This window comes from Amblyomma mixtum, chromosome 10 (assembly GCF_055824585.1).
Source record: "Amblyomma mixtum isolate Tamu chromosome 10, ASM5582458v1, whole genome shotgun sequence".
Taxonomy (NCBI): Eukaryota; Metazoa; Arthropoda; class Arachnida; order Ixodida; family Ixodidae; genus Amblyomma; species Amblyomma mixtum.
Window position 1 is genome coordinate 24,241,876 of NC_143021.1, and position 21,297 is coordinate 24,263,172.

The window sequence follows — 21,297 nt, forward strand, 5'->3', positions numbered from 1 at the left end:
ATCCAAGGCAGCATACCAAGTTCGTTATAAAGCACATGTGTCATGCGTGACAGCAGTTGCCATTTCCACTTGCACAAACCTCTCTAATGTCAAGGCATTAATAAGTCCCACCTGTTGGCAGTGCCAGCCGGAAAGAGGTTGACTGCCTTGACGAGCAGCTGCACGTCATCTGGGCTCCAGGAGGACGCAGTGGAGGAGGAGCCCTTCTCTGTGGCTCCGCCCCCTTGGCTTCGCCCACCCTGAGTCCCGCCCACCTGCTCCGCCTTCTCACGCTCCAGCCGCTCCTCCAGGGCCTTGGCCTGCAGTGGAGGAAGCGGACATTCGGCTAGAACGGCAACCATACACCACATTTACCAGTGACTGACCTTTCAGTCCATGCCCACAGTGTGGTATCATTGTGGGCATGGAATCATTAATGTAATGATCAGTGTGGTATCATTAACGGGGACGACATGCAAAAGACAGCCATGTGCTGCGTGATGTCAGTGCTTGTTAAAGGAACTCACAATTGACAAAAATGTGCCATGAGATTTTTCTATTTGTTTATTTCAAGATACACCTAAAGACCCTCACTGAGGGCATTACGTAGGGGGTGGGGGATTAGTGTACATTGCAATACAGTAGAATTCCGGTATAGTAAACTCGGATTTATTGAAAACTCGGATACAGTAAAGTGAAACTGTGTTCCTATTTTGCCTCCCACAGACGGCTGTACATTCTTTTCGGTTACAGTAAACATTTAAAAAAAAAAAATGGCTGCAGTAAAGAGCGTCTGGCTGTAGCGACGTACTTCCCATGGAATAATGATAACGCGGCATGCGCGAGGCCAGCATTAGGAGGCAGAATGTTAATTTTACCTAGAATATAAAACAGTGCTCGCTGAGATATCTTCACCACCACACTACGAAACTGTGAGGAGAAGTCAATTTCTGGAAGTCCTTGGGGCTGTGAGGCAAAGCACGCAGCGTGCACGGAAAAAGAAGTAAAGCAGGCTATGAACACAGAAAGAAGGCAATGCGGGTCGCTGAGAAAGGAAAGGCAGTAAAAGAGCAGTGATGAGTAGGGAAAGGAAGGAAAGGGCAAACATTCTCAGAGAAGCCAGGAGAAGAAGAATTGAAGCTACGGAAAATGATGCCTTGTTCACGCAAAAATTCAATCTCCATGTGGAACCACTAAACTCGCGTTTTATTCATAGCCACACTGTATTTGTGCAAATGCAGCACTTTCACAATATGTAAACAAAACGAGACGACATGAAATGTGACAACTGAATACAGTAAAATCTCGTTACAAGAGACACAGTTACAAGAGGCATTTGAAAGTGGTTTGGTTGGTTTTCCTATGTTCGCCATGTTAACATCACATACTGGAATTTATCTCACCTATATGGTCTCCCCATCAAAAATATCTCATAGATATGCTCGAGTCCATTCAAACCAGAGCTGCCCGGTACATTTTTAGCAATTATAGTCCCCTCGCGAGTGTATCCCAGCTTAAAAACCTTAATGACTTACAGATACTTGAAACTCGTCGCTCCATTTCACTTCTGTGTTTGTTCCATAAATATGTTCACACCCATCCTTCGTTGTTACCTCTGGAATCACCTTTCCGCTCTTCACAACGCTTACGCAATCAACTCAGCTTCAACCGGATATATGGGAAGACCCTGTTGTTTAATTCCTCTGCATTACCTAGAGCAATAAAACTCTGGAATGATCTTCCTGACAACATAATCTCTTTCATTGATCCTGGAGAGTTTAAAAAACATCTATGGATACATTTATTGCCATAGTGATGTTCGAAACGTACGACAGTTTCATTTGTTCTTAACGCTGTTTTCCCATTTACCACTTCTGTTGCCCCTGGTTGCTTTTTTTTTTTTTCTCTCATGTTCGTGTTTCGCTTTTTTTTTCTCTATTTTCGTGTCTGATGTTATTTTAACTCCGTTTTGTATAAATTTCGTGTTCCTTTCTTGTATTTGACTTGTACCGCGTTCTTGTACCGATATTACGGTTTTTTTCCATCTGTATATACCTTTTTTTCGATTTGCCCCCCTCACCCAATGCTCTTCGGGGCCTGTGAGGTACTAATAAATAAAGAGTTACAAGAGACACTCGGTTACTAAGGGCAACTTTTTTGGGTCCCTAGAGTAAATTCTTCACTATTTAGAAGACACCCAACCCAGATAGGCTCACGCAACGTCGGCAACATCGTACCAACTCGTATGCGCTGCACTTTTCATTCCCTTGCCTCGATTTTGTTCCGTTCTGCAGCTGGATGTCACACATCACATAGTTGGAATTACAATCTTGCTGCATCGAAATTGCTGTCGCAGACTGCATGTCCCCATGGAGAGATCGTGAACTTCCTCAGTTACTCCACGGTTACAGCCCTGACAATGTATTCAACGCGGATGACAGCGGTTTGTTGTACAAAATGAGGCCAGGAAAGACGCTGTCGTTTGTCCGATGCATGCCACAGCGGGAAGGGGTCGAAGGAGCGCATCAGCATCCTTTTTTATTGCAATATGTCAGAAACTGAGAAGGAGCGTCTGCTTGTGATTGGGAAGTCGAAATGACACCGTTGTTTCAGCCACTGGCATCACATTCCTGCGATGTACGAAGCAAATTAGAATGCATAGATGACATCCAGCAATTTTAAACTCCTGGCTGCTAAAATTTGATCAGAAGATGAAAGCTCAGAATCACAATGTGTTTCTCTTTGTGGACAATGCTTCTCGCCACGCCAAAGTCCCTGTGCTCAAAGCAACTAAAGTTAATTTTTTCCCCTCCAAACTCTACATTTTATTTCCTTCCAATTTTATCTGTATGTTGGGACCTCATCATCAGTGTCATTTCGCTATGCTTCTTTGCGCTGCCTGGCTGAACGACACTTCCCGATATTCCATTCACCTGCACTCTTCAGTCCGCGTTTAGCTCTAGGCAGAGTCATCAGCGATTATCAATGAAGCCTAGGCTCTATGACCTTAAGGCTCTTCGATAGCATTTGTAGAAGAAAATCTTCCACCACAGTGTTTCAGTGACTGCATGTTGGTGAAAGTCTCATTACCTTTTCAAGGAACAGTTTCTTTCTCTCGTCTACATCAGCAGCTGCCTCCATGGCTTGGTTCACCTGCTGTAACCTGCATTAACGGAAGAAAACGTCTGTCTTCAGAGGTCGTGCATACATGTAGAAAAAAAAAAACAATAAAATCACCAGGCGAGCCCAGTACTGTTTCCCTCCGTCTCTCAACACTAGAATCACGCCGTCTCGTTTCCCACCTGTGCTTACTTCATGCATTTTATCATAACACAAGATCACGGCTCCCTCTATTAACCGCCCCACTACGAACGTCCTCCCAGATCAGTCACGGTAACTGATAGCACGCATCAGTGGCCACACGTCTGCCTACAACTCATTCTTTCCCAACGCAATAGCACTCTGGAATCCACTGCCTAACGGCATCGCTTCATGCACTGGTCACAAAACATTCCACAAGAAAATAAAAATTCACTTCGCATAGATTTTGATCGCTTGTGTGCACTTTGTAGCGAATATTGTTTAATATATCTTTGAAGAGTGGCGTGTCACCTGGTGTTGAACCCTGACGTGATTGCAGCCCCTGTTATGTTTGTTTGTTTGTTTGTTTGTTTTTTACACCTGTTCACATCACTTTTGCGGTTGCAAACCAATATGTCCCCCCTTATGTAATGCCTTCGGGCCTTTAAGGAAACAATAAATGAAATAAATGAAATGAATTTGGCCCTGTACATCAAACACGAAAGACAGGCTGATGCCACCACTCTTGTGCTACACGCAAGCTTCTGGGCAGTGATCGAGGCAACACGGTCAAGAGAGGAAGTTTTCATGGAATGGGCATCTAGGACTGCCGCAAGACGAGGACGCATCAAGGGTAAGCCTCTGTCCCGGAGCAGACCAAATCAGGCTGATTGATGATGATGATGATGCTCATCAAGGTGACATGCTCACTCAGCTTCCTTGCACATTGCAACTAGTAGCAAATGACTAGCCTGATGCCTCAGCAACACAGGCAGTTTCAACAGCCATTCAAGCGAATGATAGCTTAGCTATCCAGTCTATTATCTGTTCCTTTATTTAGCCCACTACAGCCTGCCACAGAGGTATCATATGCAGATACGAATGAAGACAAATGAACTGAGTTCATGGCTGCACACAGGAAGGTACATGGCACGGCAGAAGTGATTTGCAAAGCACCGTTTAGTGAACTGACCAGCTCAAAGTTTCTGGTCAACCCAGTTAGAACTCTTGATCACATGACCATACCACATGCGGTCCATTAACTACGCAAATATGCTTGCGTTCAAACTTTAGTGCCTGTATCAAGCAGCTTTCCAGAGTTCACGGTGGAAATGTTTTGGGTTGTTGATATAGTACTCGGTCGATTGGCACACTATGTTGCAACAAATTATGCAGTCTAGCCACCCCTGACCAATGAATGCAGTCCACGTCTGTGGTGCGTTCAGTAAGAGGGGTGGCCACTGAGAATTCGCAGTTGCCAATAATATGTGCCAGATGGGCTCAATACTTGTTATTTCATACGCTGCAGCTTTTGTGCAAGGCTAGCGCCTTGCAAGAACTGCAATAGTACAGAGCCAGAACGGCCAAAAAGAGCTCTGTCAGGCTTCAGTGTTAGCCCAGGGCTTTTTCAGGTCCCTACCTATGTTTGTGTGTTCATATGGATGCTTAGAAAAGCTTCCTTGAAGAAGTTTGTTGCTTCCCCTAGCCAGGATAAAATGTCACCAAGTCAGCCGAAGACTGCCAAGTCAGTCAACCAGTTCAACTTAGAACAGCAGTCTGAGCTAAACTCGAGCCCAACTGTCAGTGACTATTCATGTGCAGTAGCAATTCAGCTAAAATTTCCATATTACCAGAGCTGCATTAATTCTTAAGGGCAATTTGAAACAAGGTAATTCAAATGGCAGTTCTGCATTGTTTAAAATCTTTACATAGTGTAGAACTAATAAATGAAGCTTTAGCATTTAAAGGCAACCTGATGTAAAGAGTCATGGAATGCTCGAAAAAACAAACATATTCTAGATAACTAAAACGTGGGGTACTCAAATATGTTCAGTTTGGTCTTTACGAATCATAGGAAGATAAAAAAAAGAGGAAATCAAACTCTGCAAGCAACCATGAAAAACTGCTTGTGACCATAGTCTGTCAATAGTACAGCTATGTCTACCACATCACCGAATCTTACTGAAACATTCTTTTTTTTTTATAACAAGCAGGATAAAGTCACAGGAAGAAGCACGAAACGTTTTCTGTGAATGGAGAAAACATCTGGCAAAGGTAAGGTTAAATGGGCCTCAGTATCTATACGCAGCTTATCCTAGCAAGTTCCCCAGCCTAACCCCTTAACCCGAGCTTCTGCCATCCTGTTAAATTTCCTAAGGCAAGGCGGCAATATGGGCTAGCTGGTCGTACATTTGAGGGGAAAAATGCACTACACACGGACCAAAACGACAACTGAAACGACGGACGGGCACGCTTGTCCTGTGTCCGTCGTTTCAGTTGTCGTTCTTGTCTGTGTGTAGCGCGTTATTCCCTTCCATTAAGTTCCGTTGTGTGGTGTGTTGTGACCATGCAAGAAGAGTGCCACTCATGCAAGCAGTGGGTGCTAACTAGGTTTTTCAAATCACAGAGGTGATGTGGCTGCCGTGGAGAAAGGAGGAAGTGGATGGTGTTGTAACCGCTAGGGCACATCACCACGTCACTGGCTGAGCCCTCAAGTGTCCAGAGCTTCCTCCTCGCTCAGGTAGAAAGGGAGGCTGAAACCCTCACTCGTCCAGGGCCAGCAGCTGGCAGAGCCGGTCGAGCTGCTGCAGCCGCAGCACGCGCTCCTGGGCGTCGGTGGCGTAGTGGCCGTCCTCGGTGCAGGTCGTCTCGAGGGCCTTGCGCTCCTTCTTCAGCTGCCGGCGCAGGTTCTCTTTCTCCCGACGCTCTTTCTCCCGCTGCATGCGAAGAGACATTTGGAAGGACTCACACAACCAGAAGAGTCCTTACCCTATGGGCAGTGAAACTCCCTTGGACGTCATGTGGACATCCATGGGACGTCCAATAGAGTTCCAATGCCCATTGGGTAGTGCAAATGGAAATGAGACAAAGGAACAATGGAGACGTTCACAGCCGCTGCTACCCAATCTACTGATCAGGTCAAGGTACCTCAGGTCAAGGCATGATCAAGGTCAAGGTCAAGGATCAGGAGAAAGTACTACGGTAAAGGTTCGTTAACTCGAACTTCAAGAGACCGAAAAAAAAAAAAATTGTAGGGGACATCTAAGCCCTGCCTTAAGGATATGATGCGATAGCGTTAATCCCCTTATATGCGGAATTGGTTATTCTCAACTCTGAATTCATAGGACCCTGGGAGAGCTCACATCACTCCTTCTGCAATGGTGCAGGAGTTAATGGATGTGCCCCTGCCCTGGGATGGAAGGTGCTGCACACCGGTGGGACTAGTGTGACCCAGGTTGCTCTTCCCGAGCAATCTCTCACGATCAGTCATTGATGTAACTGCCACCTGCCACAGTGTTCAGTTTACTCGCAATCCAGTGGGCAGGTTGCGATGATGTCACAGGGTCATGTGACCTCAGTAGTCTACCTAGGTTGCTCCTCTGGTGGATGGCCACCTAGGCCACCCTACGCTGCCCATTTTTCACTCACAACGGTGACAATGCCGATGCCAACAACGCCAATGCCACCATTGGATTTTCTGGGTAATAGGACCTTTAACACTATTACGTTAAATGTGTTCGAATTAACCGCAAGTTCGAATTATCGAATGAATCCCCCCCAAAAACTGTAAAGAACTGCTTGTATCGTGGAAAATTTATCTGGTGAAAGACCAAGCAGTGGGGTTGCCTGACTGTAAGATGAGAACAGAGCAGCAATGATTGTCTTTCAAATTCCCGTCAATGCTTTATTGTGTGCATGCGGACGGGAGCACCAAAGGTTTATAGGGTCGACCGTTCCAAAGCGACTCAGGCTATGAGGGACGCCGTAGTGGTGAGATCTGCATCGCCTACGGTTTTTTTTAATGCGCACTGACATCACACGAACGAGAGAGCCGATCGTTCATTGTCACATATGCTGGCATATGGATGTCAGAGGTGTAAGAGCAACTCTGCAGCATGGAACTCAGGCTCTGAACAGGGCTGTTTTGACATCTCTTTTTGAGCCGGTTATACCTGGAGGCAGCCTCCCTCCAGAAGCCCATTTGAATTAACCGGTATGAGGCCTGTAGCCTTCAAATTAGCCTGTGTACAACGTCATAGACTTACATGGCTGTTGGCCAGGACTGAGCCGGCAGGTCAAATAGTTCGGATTTCCGAATTAACGAGCCTTTACTGCAGTTGGTAGCAGTGCCTGTGAACATCCCTTGTTTTTCTTTGTCCCATCTCTGTTTGCACCATTAAATTTTCTGACTATGGCAAACCAACTTGCTCAGCAGCATGTGTTTTGCTCAAGAAAAGTCATGCGAACGGAAGGAGATAGAGAAAACAAGAAAAAAAAAATTGGCTGTGGTTTAGCTCTGGTTAAACCTGGAGTGACGCGATAGCTACAGCTGGCTGAGTGGAACTCTCTAAGTCGAATTGCAAAGTCAGTCTTTCGCTGCTCCGTTTCGCTGGGCGTGCTTTTCACGACCGATGTTTCGGATTTCGTGGATTCTAAAAGTTAGAATTTTCAGACTAAACTAGACACCAACAATATTGTGGAGGTCATGTTTCAACCCGAAGTTTGTTATTTCGGCATAATATTGTTACGACGCAGTGGAAGTGGAAGACGAAGTGGACTCCCGCGTGAAAGGGACGAACGAAGAAGAAGAGGTTGATGGTGCTTCCTGTTCGCGCTGGTGCTCCCGGCTAGGAATTATTCACCTACGGCTTGTAAATAAATGTAAATAGTATTTCCCCGCAACAATATAGACGCGAGCGGGCATTGCTGTCACTACCAACCTGTTTGCCGCTGCCGTGAAAGGCGCCATCTTGGATTTAAATGGAATCGGTGGGCGCAATCGGACTGGCTTGGATAGGCTTGGCTATTTGTTCTCCATCGTTACCATTCAAGATAATGAGATGCTCTCCATTGCGATCAAGATGGCCGACAAAGAATGCGCAATCGCATTGAAAACGTTACAGTAGGCAGCTGCAGCGTCCACCGCGGCTTGGACGATGCGCCCCGCGGTGTGGGGCAGCAAACGCGGTAGACGGGCGGGAGGGGGGACTGCGTTTGGAGGTGCTTGCTTCCGCTCGTGTCTGTCCGTGGGTTACCCATGGGTGACCTCTTGGTCTTCGCGAGCGTCACTGCCCCACGTAAACTGACTGTTCTTGCTTCGCGCAGCGAGTGCATTCATTCACAGCATGACTGAGGCTGCATTGCACTGTCTGGTATCATGCTGTGATAGGGTGTGGACATGATGAAAGCATGGCTATGACTCAGTAGGAGGCTAATATTATCGCTTGTAGGCGGATCATGGGGAGTGGCGATTTTCGCAATTTTGAAAGGCATTTTTTTTCAGAAAAGTAACTTTTTTTACATTCACAGATTTTTCGGACTGTTCGATTATTCGGACCATTTTTCGGGTCTCACCAATTGCGAAAAATCGGTTGCAACTGTATACTATGTCTAGAGTAAAAGGTCGCAGTATCTGACACCGCCACTCATTAAGCTAATTGTAAATTGCTATTTAATGTGGCCTAAACAATAAAAATAAGAATGTCATTGGGTATGGGAACTCTCTGGCTATCAATTCATGTAACTAAAAGCAATAAAATGCAATGAGATAGTTCATTAAAGGTGCGTAAGGAATTGCCTCATTACACTCTAGAATTTAAGATAACTTTAGATCTAAGACCACCAGCTCAATCATGATTACATATTTGCAGAGAAAACCCCATCTGTGTGCAAAATTTCATGAAATTCCAGCCATAAATAAAAGTCCCTCGTCACAGATGGTCATGATCCTGACAGTTGAGGTTTTGTGACAGTGACGCAGTGTGACGAATGTGCTGTGCACATGCTGAAACCAGCAAACAACCACCCGGCACTTCCTCATGGGACGGACAACAATCAACGCACCCGAGCTTCAGCTGCTACAGCAGTTATTTAAGGGGGGACACTGGTCTTGAAAAGAAAATTTTATTAATTTAGTCATAGTTATGAAATTTTCAGGGCACATGTATTTTTGTGCGCTGATTCTAGATATGTCATTTAATTTCATGTAAAACAATTCCTTGAGCACTTATGCAGTTTCTATGCAAGTATTTTGCGCAAAGTTTTGAAGAAAATTTGCTGCGGGAAACTCGCTGAAATGTATGCCATTGGGTTCTCTTGACACCAAGGAATACAATAAGGGTAAAATTATCATCTGGGCTATCATAGAACTTGAGTCATAGGGTACTGAAGCTGCCACTTCACACACAGGAATACACATTTTCCTTCTCATTTCTGAAGCAACAACTTCAAAACTCTATAACTTAAGTTCTATGATAGGCAATTTTACCCTTATTGCATTCCTTGGTGTCAAGAGAACCCAATGGCATACATTTCAGCGAGTTTCCCGCAGCAAATTTTCTTCAAAACTCTCCGCAAAATGCTAGCATAAAAAGTGCATAAGTGCTCAAGGAATTGTTTTACTTGAAATTAAATGAATATTTAGAATCAGCACACAAAAATGCATATGCCCTGAAGGTTTCGTAACTGTGACTTCATTATTAAAAATTTTTTATTCAAGACCAGTGTCCCCTCTTAAATCCATACTGGTGAACAGCGCAAAAAAGGCGGGACAACAACAAGACAAGCGCTGTTTTACTATCAACTGGGTTTATTGAAGGACGGAAGGGTATAATATACAAAGACATAACACAAAGAAGTAAGAGATAGTGTGAAAAGGGCCGTGAAAATCAAAACTTATGTCACATGTGAAGTGATGTAAGCCAATTCCTTGTTGCTAAGTGCCACGGAATTGGCCACGGAATTGGGCAGCGCTTGTCTTGTTGTTGTCCCGCCTTTTTTGCGCTGTTCACCAGTATGAATGCATACCAACTCGCCCAGATCTCAGCCTTACTAAATGTCCCCTCTTAAATCATTACGCATTTATCGCAGCGCTCTTAGCTGCAATGGTAGTGACCCTCAATTTGGCAAGGCATGCCTGGCCTACAGGAAACGGAGACCTTGTGTGACGCAAATTGAGAACGGAGAAATACGAATGACTACTTGACCAATAATGCCGATGTCCTCAAAAGAAAAAAAAATTTTGGCATGCCTCTTTGATTTCTTTTTCGCATAACTTGGAGACCAATTTAGTTCGAACAATTCTCGCAGCGAATGAACTGCAAGCTCACTAGGTTCTGGTGTATCCTCCGACATCACCGGCCGTGTGCACCCCTATACACAGAACTCAAGCCGTCAGGTTTGCACCTCACCTGCTGCCTGGCGTCTTCCTCCTGACGCTCTCGTTCCAGGCGCTCTGCTTCCTCACGCTCCTGCCGCTCCTGCAGTGACAAGCATCGAAGGCAAGAGAGAGAGAGAATCAGACACACGACCACACACCACAAACACAAGGTCATGTGACCTCTCCCAACCAATCAGCGAATCTCTTGACACCAGACATCGGTGGGGTTTTGATGTGATGACAACTCTAATGCCATTGCATAAAAAAAAAAATTCAAAGTTAAAAGTAAAGTTAAAGGTAATCTGAGAAAGGGGTGGTGAGATGTGACGCACCTTCTCCTCGAGCTCCTGCCGAGCCCTGGCGGCCTCCTGACGGGCTCGCTTCTGGGCCGCCTTGCGTTCCCGCTCTTCCTCTTTGAAGCGCTGCACGCGGGGGTCACAGGCATAGGCCGTGTCTGCAACAGGGAGGGGGAACATTACTAGGCGCTGACCATCCAGGACACCACGCAAGGGGTCTGGTTGGTTGGTGTTAACAGCAGAGTAGAGCAGGAGGCTAACTAACAGCTCATTAGCACATTGCATGCCTTCTTATCTGCACACTGTTCCAGGACAAAATAATAATAAAAAGACTGGAGTTTTTTCCCATTTGCAAGGCACCTCACATGACACCACCATTGACGGTTCAGTTCAGAATGAGCTTGGCTGCCCTCCTGAATCATTGGCCAGCATTCAGAAGAACTGAAGGGGCTAACACATTGAAACAGTTTGCTTGCAGTCACTAGTGAATGAGATTCTGTTCTCCACTTCGGCACAGTCTCCGAAGAGACTGCTTCCAGCAGGCAGCAGATAACACCAACTATATCAGTACATATATTTTTCGACACATCTTGGCTGTGGGTACGGCGCATGCAGTCATTCTTCACAGGCGTGCCGGAGTGGGCAGCCGTTGTGAAAACTATGACTTCTGGCTTACGCAATGTCTCATCATGTGTCTGAGGTTGTCATTTTTTTTTTCGGTTTTACTGCGACAGCAGTACCGGAAGTGGCACTAGGCAAAAATGCCAGCATCATTCATACGAAGCCTCCGTGAGTGAAGCCTTCATCCTCCAGAAGCACCACCCATCAGCTGCCCGCAGCACCCTACATAGACCGCTACCCACCAACCCAATACCTACCTTTATCCACTACCTGCCTGATCCACCACCCACCTAACAACACACCACTGTGCCGGTTTTCCAATCTAGTAGCATCTGAATAAAAATAAATACCCATTAGAAGATCATGAAGTTTAAGAAATCTGAAACGAAGCGACAAGACAGTTGGCACAGGAAGGCACAACGTGGGCCACCCACCAACCAGCTGGCGAATGCGCTGCATCTCTTCCCGCTTGCGTTTCTGGCGGGCTGCACGGTTCTGCTTCTCGATCCAGCGACGCTCCTCCCGGCTGCACGAGGGTTAACAGGGGCCAGTTCCACTCAGAACACAGTTCCAAAATTCCACAAGAAAGTCAAGCAACGTGCGTGCCCATGACAGAAACCTGTCTGGATTCTCGGAAGAGAGCAAGGAACAATGCCAATGCCTGTCAGCGACCAGCTGGTGCCTTTGAAGGGAAGCGTTAGTCTTCCTAGTCGCAAGGGAACCATGGTGTCCTATGTCTAACACAACTAGCAACTACAGTTGAACCTCGATATAACGAAGTCCTACTTGCAGCCGAAAATTTCGTTACATCGCGAATTTCGTTACGTCGAGGTTCCCATGTTTCAGCTGTCAAAATAAAGTATAACTGGTTCAGGAACACTGCTTGTTGATGGGAACTTGTAAATCACTTATTGAGGAAATACACAAGAAAATCGAGTAATAGTATCGCTAACAAGGGCACCGGATGTTTTTTTCTACATCAGGAGCATAATGAGTGATAGCAAACACCGCGACGGCATCATTTTTCTCCGTGTGCGCATAGCAAAAGAACGAGCGCAGCGCCTAGTACTGAAAGCCGCCACAAGATGTCGCTACTGGTATCATCATCAGCAGCATTGAACATTTGCAGCCGGGGACGCATCAGAGAAAAATAAAGAAAAATGTTCGCATCGCTCACGCCGGCGCGGTGGGATTGTGCTCGCGGCGCGGTTATACTCCGACGTAGCGCGTGCGCGCGCGGCACGGCGACGTCACGTCCGCGAAACAGCGGCGCCCGATCGCCAGCGTGTTCGGCGGCTACCGGCGCGCTCTGACGGTGCCCGGCGCGGAATGCAGCCGGCTGCATTCGCGCGGGCCGCGCCGAGAGCGCGCCGAAGCCGCCCACCCAGAATGCACCGCGCGCGCCTCCCACGCCACGCCTCCCCTCTACCCCCTTCGCCACTCGCCTCCTCTGCCAGGGCACGTTTTTTTTTTTTCGCCGCTCACCCGTTTTAAAGGTACGACCACACTAGCTCCACGAGTTTGTCAACACTGATGACTTTTTTTTGTTGTTGTCTACGAGGACATCGCACGCAAAAAAAAAAAAAACGAACGGACGCTGCAAGAAAATTCCGGTTTGCGCTTTCACGTTCAGAGTCTACAGCTCGCCAGTGGCGTCATGGCGCGGCGCGTCTTGAAACTTCCATGCCGCGGGCTTTGTATGCGCACGACGGATGGCGCGGCGGTACGTTCTCGCACAATGCCGGCAAAATTGGCGCGTAAAAGGGCAAATACAAACTGCGTTTCGTCTCGGCTAAACTTTTAGCTCTCATTTGATTGTCAAGGTAGCTCCTGGCACATGCATGCGATGCGCAAGGACTTCGTTACATCGAAAGTGCGGAGCAAAATTACTTCGTTAAATCGCGAAAAAAAATACATGGTTTTCAATGGGGAAGTGATTGGGAAATGAAAAAAATGCGTTACATCGCGAATTTCGTTACATCGAGGTTGGACTGTACTTCTTCAGGCACTGAGTGGCCACCACAATCTTTTATAACACCCTCCGGTCTTTCAATGGTTCCAATTCCTCTTTTCACAACGTACTGCATTCCCTTACTCCTGATTACTCCCAAGCATATACATAAAAACAGTCCTAGTTAGGTATTAAAAGCTGCATAAACATGCTTTCAACACCCCCAAAGGGTCACACATTTTCAGTATCTCAAAATGATTTCAAATTTAGTTCATTATGCCAGGCATTTTGGAACCTACCTGATGCAATTTTACGGGGAAGAGCAGATAATGCCTTTGTGGTCTGTTAGTACAGTCGAACTTCACTATAACAACACAATGGATACAATGAAGGAATGATGATTCCCTTGGAAGCACTGACATCACACTGCACAAGGCCACCTTGCGTTCTGCCTTCATCGAAACATGGCTGCCGCAGCCAGGATTGGATCCAAGTCCTCGGGCTTGGCAGTTGAGCGTCCTAACCACTGAGCCATCACACTGAAGCAACTTGAATGACCGCACATGCACAAGAGGCAAAACCGGAGCAGGAAAGTGATGGCGACTCACTTCTCTCCTTTCTCCTTCTCCTCTTCATCCAGGTAAGAGTACTCGCGCCACGAGTCAAAGCTGTACCTGCACACCCCACACAAGAAGAAACAGGCATGTGAGTGCTGTTCACATCAAGCATAACAGATGGCAGCACCAGTCTGCTCAGAGGAAACAAGCTGTGCTCCACAGGATGCAAACAATAAGGATAGTGGGACAGAGCCCAAAAGCAAGCATGTGCGAAGTGCCTTTGAAACAAGGAGAGAAGCTTTCCTAGTTCCCACCTCTGACAGGCACCCACCTCTTATTTTCTTGCCTTTTTTGTGTTCATCCATCGACTCCATTGTCAACATTCTCATGGGACAGACATCGCCATCGCGAGGTGGCCTCAGAAAGTGAAACCACAACTATGCGACCTGACTATTTTTCGGAGATGGGGTCCTTCGATTGTTGTCATGCCTGCCACTGTGCACATGTCAGAGATGCATGGGCAATGCTGCATCTCCGATGTGTGAGGTGGCAGCCGTGACTTTGGGAGCCCGTCTGAGTCAAATGGTGTGAGACCCGCAGCATCAGACTTATTCCACCCCCATGAGCTTATGTCAGAGTTGGTTGGGACCGTGCCATCAGTCCAAAATATCCGGATTTCAGAATTAGCAGTGGTAAATCAACAAGATTTTACTCTACAGTCGAGCCCACTTATAACGAACCTGACGGTCGCATGGATTGAGTTCATAGTATACGAGGTTTGTACTAAGTGAACTTCCCATTTTACTGCCAGAAATATCAAGTACGATGAAACTGGCCTTCATTTTCTAGAAAAGTTAGTTATGCCGTTGGCTTCTTAAAATGAGACTACTTCACGGTGCTTTCCAAGCTCTGCGGAACAGTCATAAGCATGTTCCTTGCCAAGACCTTGAGCGCCAACAAGCTGCTTTATGAACACGATATAATTAAATAACTAATTGCAGTTAAATCTTTTATGGAAACTAATGGCAGATCTGACTCCTCGTCATTGTTACAGGATTGCTGTCAGTCGGAGAATACTCGTACTTTTCCTGTAATGGCTTTGCGATGCCAGAGTCATGATCCGCACCAACAAAGTCATCCCAGGCAAAATCATGTATGGCCATCTATGCATCAACAATGTATTGCTGCAAATCAACATAAGAGACTAATCAGGCTGATGTTTAAAGCATCCTCAGTTGTTCTTTTTCCCACAAACCATGTCTTACCATGTCAAGAGAAAAGTATACAACAGATGTATCTTGCGGGTACTCACCTATGGATCAGAAACGTGAAAGCTAACAATGAGGGCTCAGCTTAAGTTAAGGACAACGCAGCGGGCTATGGAAAGAAAAATGATAGGTGTAACGTTAAGAGATCGGAAGAGGGCGGAGTGGGTGAGGGAACAAATGCCGGTTAATGACATCCTATTCGAAATTAAGAGGAAGAAATGGGCTTGGGTAGGGCATGTAATGCGAAGGCAAGATAACTGCTGGTCCTTAAGGGTAACGGAGTGGATTCCAAGAGACTGCCAGTGTAGCAGGGGGCGGCAGAAAGTTAGGTGGGCAGATGAGATTAAGAAGTTTGCGGGGATACAGTGGCCGCAACTGGCGAAGGACAGGGTTAATTGGAGAGATACAGGAGAGGCCTTTGCTCTGCAGTCAAGCTGATGACGATGATATCTTACCGAAGCAATTCCCAATGAAATCTGCAGTCAGTCCCTTCGACACAGCCTCAATCACATCTACACTGGTGAACAAAGACATCCGAACTGGAATGTTGCCCCCTGATCTGTCAACTACATGAGCATGCACTGGTCGAGGCCATAGGAGACATTGAGCGCATGAATGATGCTCATGTCTCTGGTGGCGACATCTTGCATTTGGCGCTCGGTGGCAAGAACAGCACTGCCACCGCGGTTAGAGAAGGCAACACGTGGTGCGTAGCATATTTCAAGCCCTAGAAGGAGCTAGTATTTTTTTTCACTCTGCCATGGCTGAGCTCAACACCGTTCCCTGCCACCCACCCTTGTGAACAAAACGCGTTAATGCAAAAGCTTGCCGTAACTTCCACCAGCACAAGTGTCACCTTTTAGGCAAGTGTTTTTGAAGGCGCCATTTCGTAAAACTGCCGCTTTGTAAGCAACGCCTCGCCTTTTTTTGCGTTCCTCAAGAATGCAGGTGTCACAGTGCTAGGAGAAGCTCTCCAACCTCCACGCTTACAACAAGCTCGAGTTGTTCGACATTGGGGCCGAGTATACGGCAGCTCTCTGTTCGTTCTAACCGAATTACACTGCCACGACTGTTCGTCGTATCTGAGGCGCAGTCCCATTGCCCGAATGCTTATTTTGACAGTTGCACCGGTCTCGTCCGTAATGAGAGCACTCGTTATAAATGCGGCCATTATAAGTGGGCTCGACAGTATTTGCATACCCCTGCTTTTTACACATGCAAAAACAAGTAACTCTAAATTAAGCGTCATGATTAATCTGATATTTTGATTTTTTTTTCTTATCCACACACATGAGCAGTGAAGTATTTCATTTCTGAGTATTCAGTGAAGTATTCCTGACAGATGCTGCTAATTTGCATCCCAAGCTGTTTGTCTTCATGGCATGAGTCAATAAGCTTTCAGTCAGTCATATCTGTAGTTGTGCCTGCCATCTGTGTCTGCATCTAGGTGCCCAAGAGCATCTAGCACAATGTTGCACACCATGGGAGAAAATTTAGATTAACTTTCTTTTTTTTAAGCATAAAAAGCATGCACCCACAGAGTAAACAGAAATGTGTTGGCTTCATATAACCTGAACCACCCCATACTCCATTCCTATTTCTGTTCTATTACTTCACTTTTTGTTCAATATATTTACTCGACATCATTACAATGCCAAGGCGGTAGCGTAAAAGAAAAAGAGTAAGCAAGGCAGCAACGTGGGCTAGTTGGTTGTACATTTGAGGGGAATAACGCGCTACACATGGACCAAAAAAACGACAACTGAAACGATGGACCCAGGACAAGTGCGCACTAACAACTAGATTTATTCTGGTACGAGGAAACGTTAACAGATTTCATGCACATGCTCAAAACAATCCATTCATTGCCACCGGCTGTGTCACACGCTTCTTCATTTCTTGATTAGTTCTAACTCCTCACTTGATAACAACACCGAGGGTGTGCTTACGCACTAATCATCACCGGCCTCCCATATCTCAAAGGCTTCTTTTATTTCTCTTTCTTTCTTCCCGGTGATGAAGTGTGCCAAAGAGCAAAGCAAAGGCGGTTCAGTTTTTTCCACAACTTCACAGGCTCCCACGAGCTTAAAGCTCACAAGAGACGCCTCAGAAATGGCGAGTCTGCCCGTCTTCCCGAGCCACACTCACCAGAAGTGGTAGAACCGGTCCACCTCATCTCGGCTGGAGTTCTCATCGCCCAGTGGAGGGACATCACGCTTGGTCGACCACCTGCGAACAGGCCATCGACAGTGAGCACACTTGGAAAAAGTGAGGCTCACTTTTTAAGATCTGTCTCCTGTGTAGGTTTTTTTTTGTTTGTTTGCGCATAAAACCTGCTTCATAAGTACCGTATTTACCCAATTCCAACGCGCACCTTTTTTCGGGGAAAATACGTCTCAAAATCGCATGCGCGTTGGATTCGAGTGCAAACCGAAACTGCCCCATAGCTGCCCATCGTCATCGCCATTATACGATGTGGGAGCTCACTAACTGCTGGAAACATGGGAGCACGTTTGCTCGTCGTTTTCTGCGTCGCAGGAGCCGTTTTCAACCGGTGTGGCGCTTGTCATTTGTCGCGTCCTCAGCGACCACGGACCGCGTTCACGACGACGGTATCCCGTGCACTGCCGCGGGCGGACGCCTCATCACTGCCGTTGCACGATCAAGATACGCGGATCGAAGAATATGTTGATGAAACAACGGTTGTCGGAAACGCGTCATTTCGGCGGTAAAGTTCCAAAAACGATGAGACTCCTTTCTGTTTTGCGGCCGACTCTCTGACAGAGATTACATCGTCCGCAGGCGGGGCACGCCGCGCCGCTGACGAGGTCGTGCATCATGCCGATCTCACAGATAACAGCGCTCCCGCGCCAGTTTTTACAGTCGAAGATCTTTATCTTTCGCTCAGACGCACTGACGAAGTCATGGATGCTCCGCAAGAAGCATCGCCGTTGCCGCAGTTACGCCTAGCAGCAGACGAACCTCCCGTAACCGGAGCTCTCCGCTTGCGCTTGGGGCGTCTTCCTTTATACTGATGCTTTGTCAGGAAATTGCGTGAGCGAAAATCTCGTTTCTCAGTCACATCCATAGCGGAGATAGGAGAAAAACCCGGGCAGAAGCGTTGGTTCACGTCTCGGTGGCGGCAGAACGAAGAAAGAGCGTCTGCGCCCGACCGTGCGGTGGCATGCTCGTAGCCAATGGAACGGCTCCGATCGTACCACGTGATTTGAAGGGCCAGTCGCGACGCTCGACTCGGGCGGGAAACGATCTTTTTTTTTTCGTATTTTTATCAAGAATGCGCCGCTGCCGAAGTGGCTTCTCGTAGACGATGGGTAGGCCTACTTCCCCGCGAATATTCAAGAGCGGGCGACGCCGTGGAGCGAAATGCCGCGTTCCCGAAATTCGGTCAAATTCGCACTTTCGCGAGCCACCGCGAGTGCTTTAATAGTATTTTTTACTAACTTCCCATTGATTATCGGCTTTGTTTTTTTTACACATAAAAGAAGAGGCTTGGGGGAATACAAAACGCAAGAAAATACAAAATCGACTTTATCGAAAAAAATCGCGGTTTTTTCACCCGCATCTCCCCTTAAAATATAAAAATGGTTGCAAATTATTTTCATTCGTGGAAGTCACATGCATGTTAGAAGCGGGGCTTGTAGTTTTTTTTTTTTTTCATTACCAATATATCGGGCGCGCGTTAGAATCGGGGCTTGAAATTTTTTTTTTTTTTTGGTGCCGTAAATTGGGTGCGCGTTGGAATCGGGGGCGCGTTGGAATTGGGTAAATACGGTAATGAATGGCTTCAGCTTTCACCGTTGCTCCTTTTTTGACTTGCGTCAAGCCTACACTTGCTTGAAACATTTTCGGTGACCAATCTCTTTGATCTCAACTGGCTGTGCACTATAAGTGTTGGTCAAACTTATTATCTGAAGCATTGTTCCTGGTCATGAATTAAGTTTGAATTTCAGTTTGCTTCTTCTACTTCTATAAAATACTTCTACTTGGTATTTGGAAAAACAGTTTCTTGTGCCAGAATGTGATGTAATATGAAATATGATGTAATAATGAACTCAAAATGTTAGAAAAACCCCTGGTGTTGCCTTTTAATGTGAAGCAGACTGTCCGTGGAATATTGCAGATTCTGTTTTCAATTTGTGGGATTCAAAAATTTTCCACAACAGCAAATCAGGGGCCTTCAAAATGCCTTCCTACAACGTGGCATCTGTTGTGGAACAATGCCTCCCCCCCCCCCCCCCTGAAACACTGGCAGTGACAGCGTGACGGCCACCACAACAGAAATTTTCTGGGTAAGACTAAAAAATTTTCCGACTACTCCCTTCAGATTGGGATAGGGAAGACATTTCCATTTCCTCAAAATACTGGCCAAATCAGGCCTTGCTATGTGGAGCTCTCGCCACTGCATTTTGTTCATTTCGTTTATTTTATCTTAATGAAGAGCAATGCCCTGGAGGCATCAAGCCTACCAAAAATTTGACCCCCGCCTTCCTCTCTATGACACCCCAGTATGAACGTCCACCCCTGACTAGCCTCACTTCAGACACACTTCAAGCTAGCTCGACAGCCGCAGTCAACAGAACGACAAACTTTACCACCAGCACCAAGGGACGCCTCCATGACAGAGTGTCTCACCTAGCGTTGGTCTCGAAGACTGGCCGAAACGTGGCGAAGAAGTTGTTCCGCGACTCAGCACAGTTGGTCGGGATGTCATCATCAAATTCGGGGTCCACACTGTCGTAGGAACGCCGCCGCACCGGATTACCCAGTATTTCATACGCTGCGAGGAGGGAGGAAGAGGAGGAGAAGGATAAAAGCTGCCATTAAGATTAAGCCTGGTGCTCCAGTGTCGTCCACACACCACCCAATGCCTGCAGCTACACACGGACAAGAACATTTCTTTACTACACCATCCTTCACCACATCCATTCACAGGCTTACTATCATCGTCATCATCAGCCTAACTACGCCCACTGCAGGGCAAAGGCCTCTCCCATGTCTCTCCAATCAACCCTGTCCTGTGCCAGTTGCGACCACCGTATTCCTGTAGACTTCTTAATCTGCCCACCTAACTTTCTGCTGCCCCCTGCTGCGCTTGCCTTCTCTTGGAATCCACTCCGTCACCCTTAAGGACCAGCAGTTATCTTGCCTTCGCATTACATGCCCTGCCCAAGCCCACTTCTTCCTCTTGATTTTGACTCGGATGTCATTAACCCGCATTTGTTCTCTCACCCACTCCGCCTGCTTCCGATCTCTTAATGATACATCTATCATTTTTCTTTGCATAGCTCTCTGCGCTGTCCTTAACTTAAGCTGAACCCTCTTTGTTAGCCTCCACGTTTCTGCCCCATAGGTGAGTACTGGTAAGATACAGCCGTTGTACACTTTTCTCTTGAGCCATCTCCATGACTCCTAGGTCCAGCTACCATACAACACTTACCACTAAAATGACCACACAGGCAAGCTAGTAATTCACGATGCAACCAACAGCACAAAACATGACTATTATACTACAGGAGAAAACAAACCATCACAAGCATTGACTGCAAACGAGCTTAAGTGGCTAGTAACGATGCATAGAATGAAAAGGAAAGGTGTGGTAATGTGGGCAACGCTAACGATAATCATCGCATGGAAGTCATCGCCTAAGACAAAGTAACTGTTTCATCCCTGGCACCAAGCTTTTCGCTTTTCCAGATTGTGCTTCGAACAGGAGTGCGACATGATTCTAAACTATAGCTAGCTTCACTTCCACTGCAATCTTAGGTACAGATTCTGACATCATTGAACGACTTTACCTCAGCTGCATCCCACAGAAAAACCACACTCCCAGCAGTGTGGCCCTAGGAAGCTGCCAACAGCAAACACACAGTGAATCTTACCATGCTGCTTGAATCAGTTCTTTACATATGAGCAAGTCCGGCCCACGCAATGGTTTTCATGCCTTAGTGATGAAAATAAACTCCACTTTGCAAGCAATCAACAAGGTAAGGTTCTCCCTATGCCCTTTCATGCAAAGAAAGAACTTAAAGTTTTGTTTTTGAACCGTTTATTGTAAGCCCCTTCTCGTCTGGTGCCACCGAAATGTCAGCCAGCAGCCATCCACAATCTTTAGTTGCCACAGAAAGTGTGCAAACTGCTTCCTCTG

General features: G+C 46.6%; 1 protein-coding gene across 1 annotated transcript in view; it reads right to left on the reverse strand.

The window, feature by feature from the left end:
* LOC149325389 (dnaJ homolog subfamily C member 2) overlaps positions 1-21,297 on the reverse strand; it is a 46,814-nt gene that overhangs the window by 13,825 nt on the left and 11,692 nt on the right. The window contains exons 5-13 of the mRNA XM_089562660.1: positions 19,785-19,929; positions 17,280-17,360; positions 13,915-13,980; positions 11,790-11,881; positions 10,771-10,892; positions 10,470-10,538; positions 5,827-5,996; positions 3,070-3,142; positions 112-299 (exon numbers count right to left, since the gene is read on the reverse strand). Coding sequence (XP_089418786.1) covers positions 112-299; positions 3,070-3,142; positions 5,827-5,996; positions 10,470-10,538; positions 10,771-10,892; positions 11,790-11,881; positions 13,915-13,980; positions 17,280-17,360; positions 19,785-19,929 — 1,006 coding nt within the window. The remainder of the gene's footprint in view (positions 1-111; positions 300-3,069; positions 3,143-5,826; positions 5,997-10,469; positions 10,539-10,770; positions 10,893-11,789; positions 11,882-13,914; positions 13,981-17,279; positions 17,361-19,784; positions 19,930-21,297) is intronic.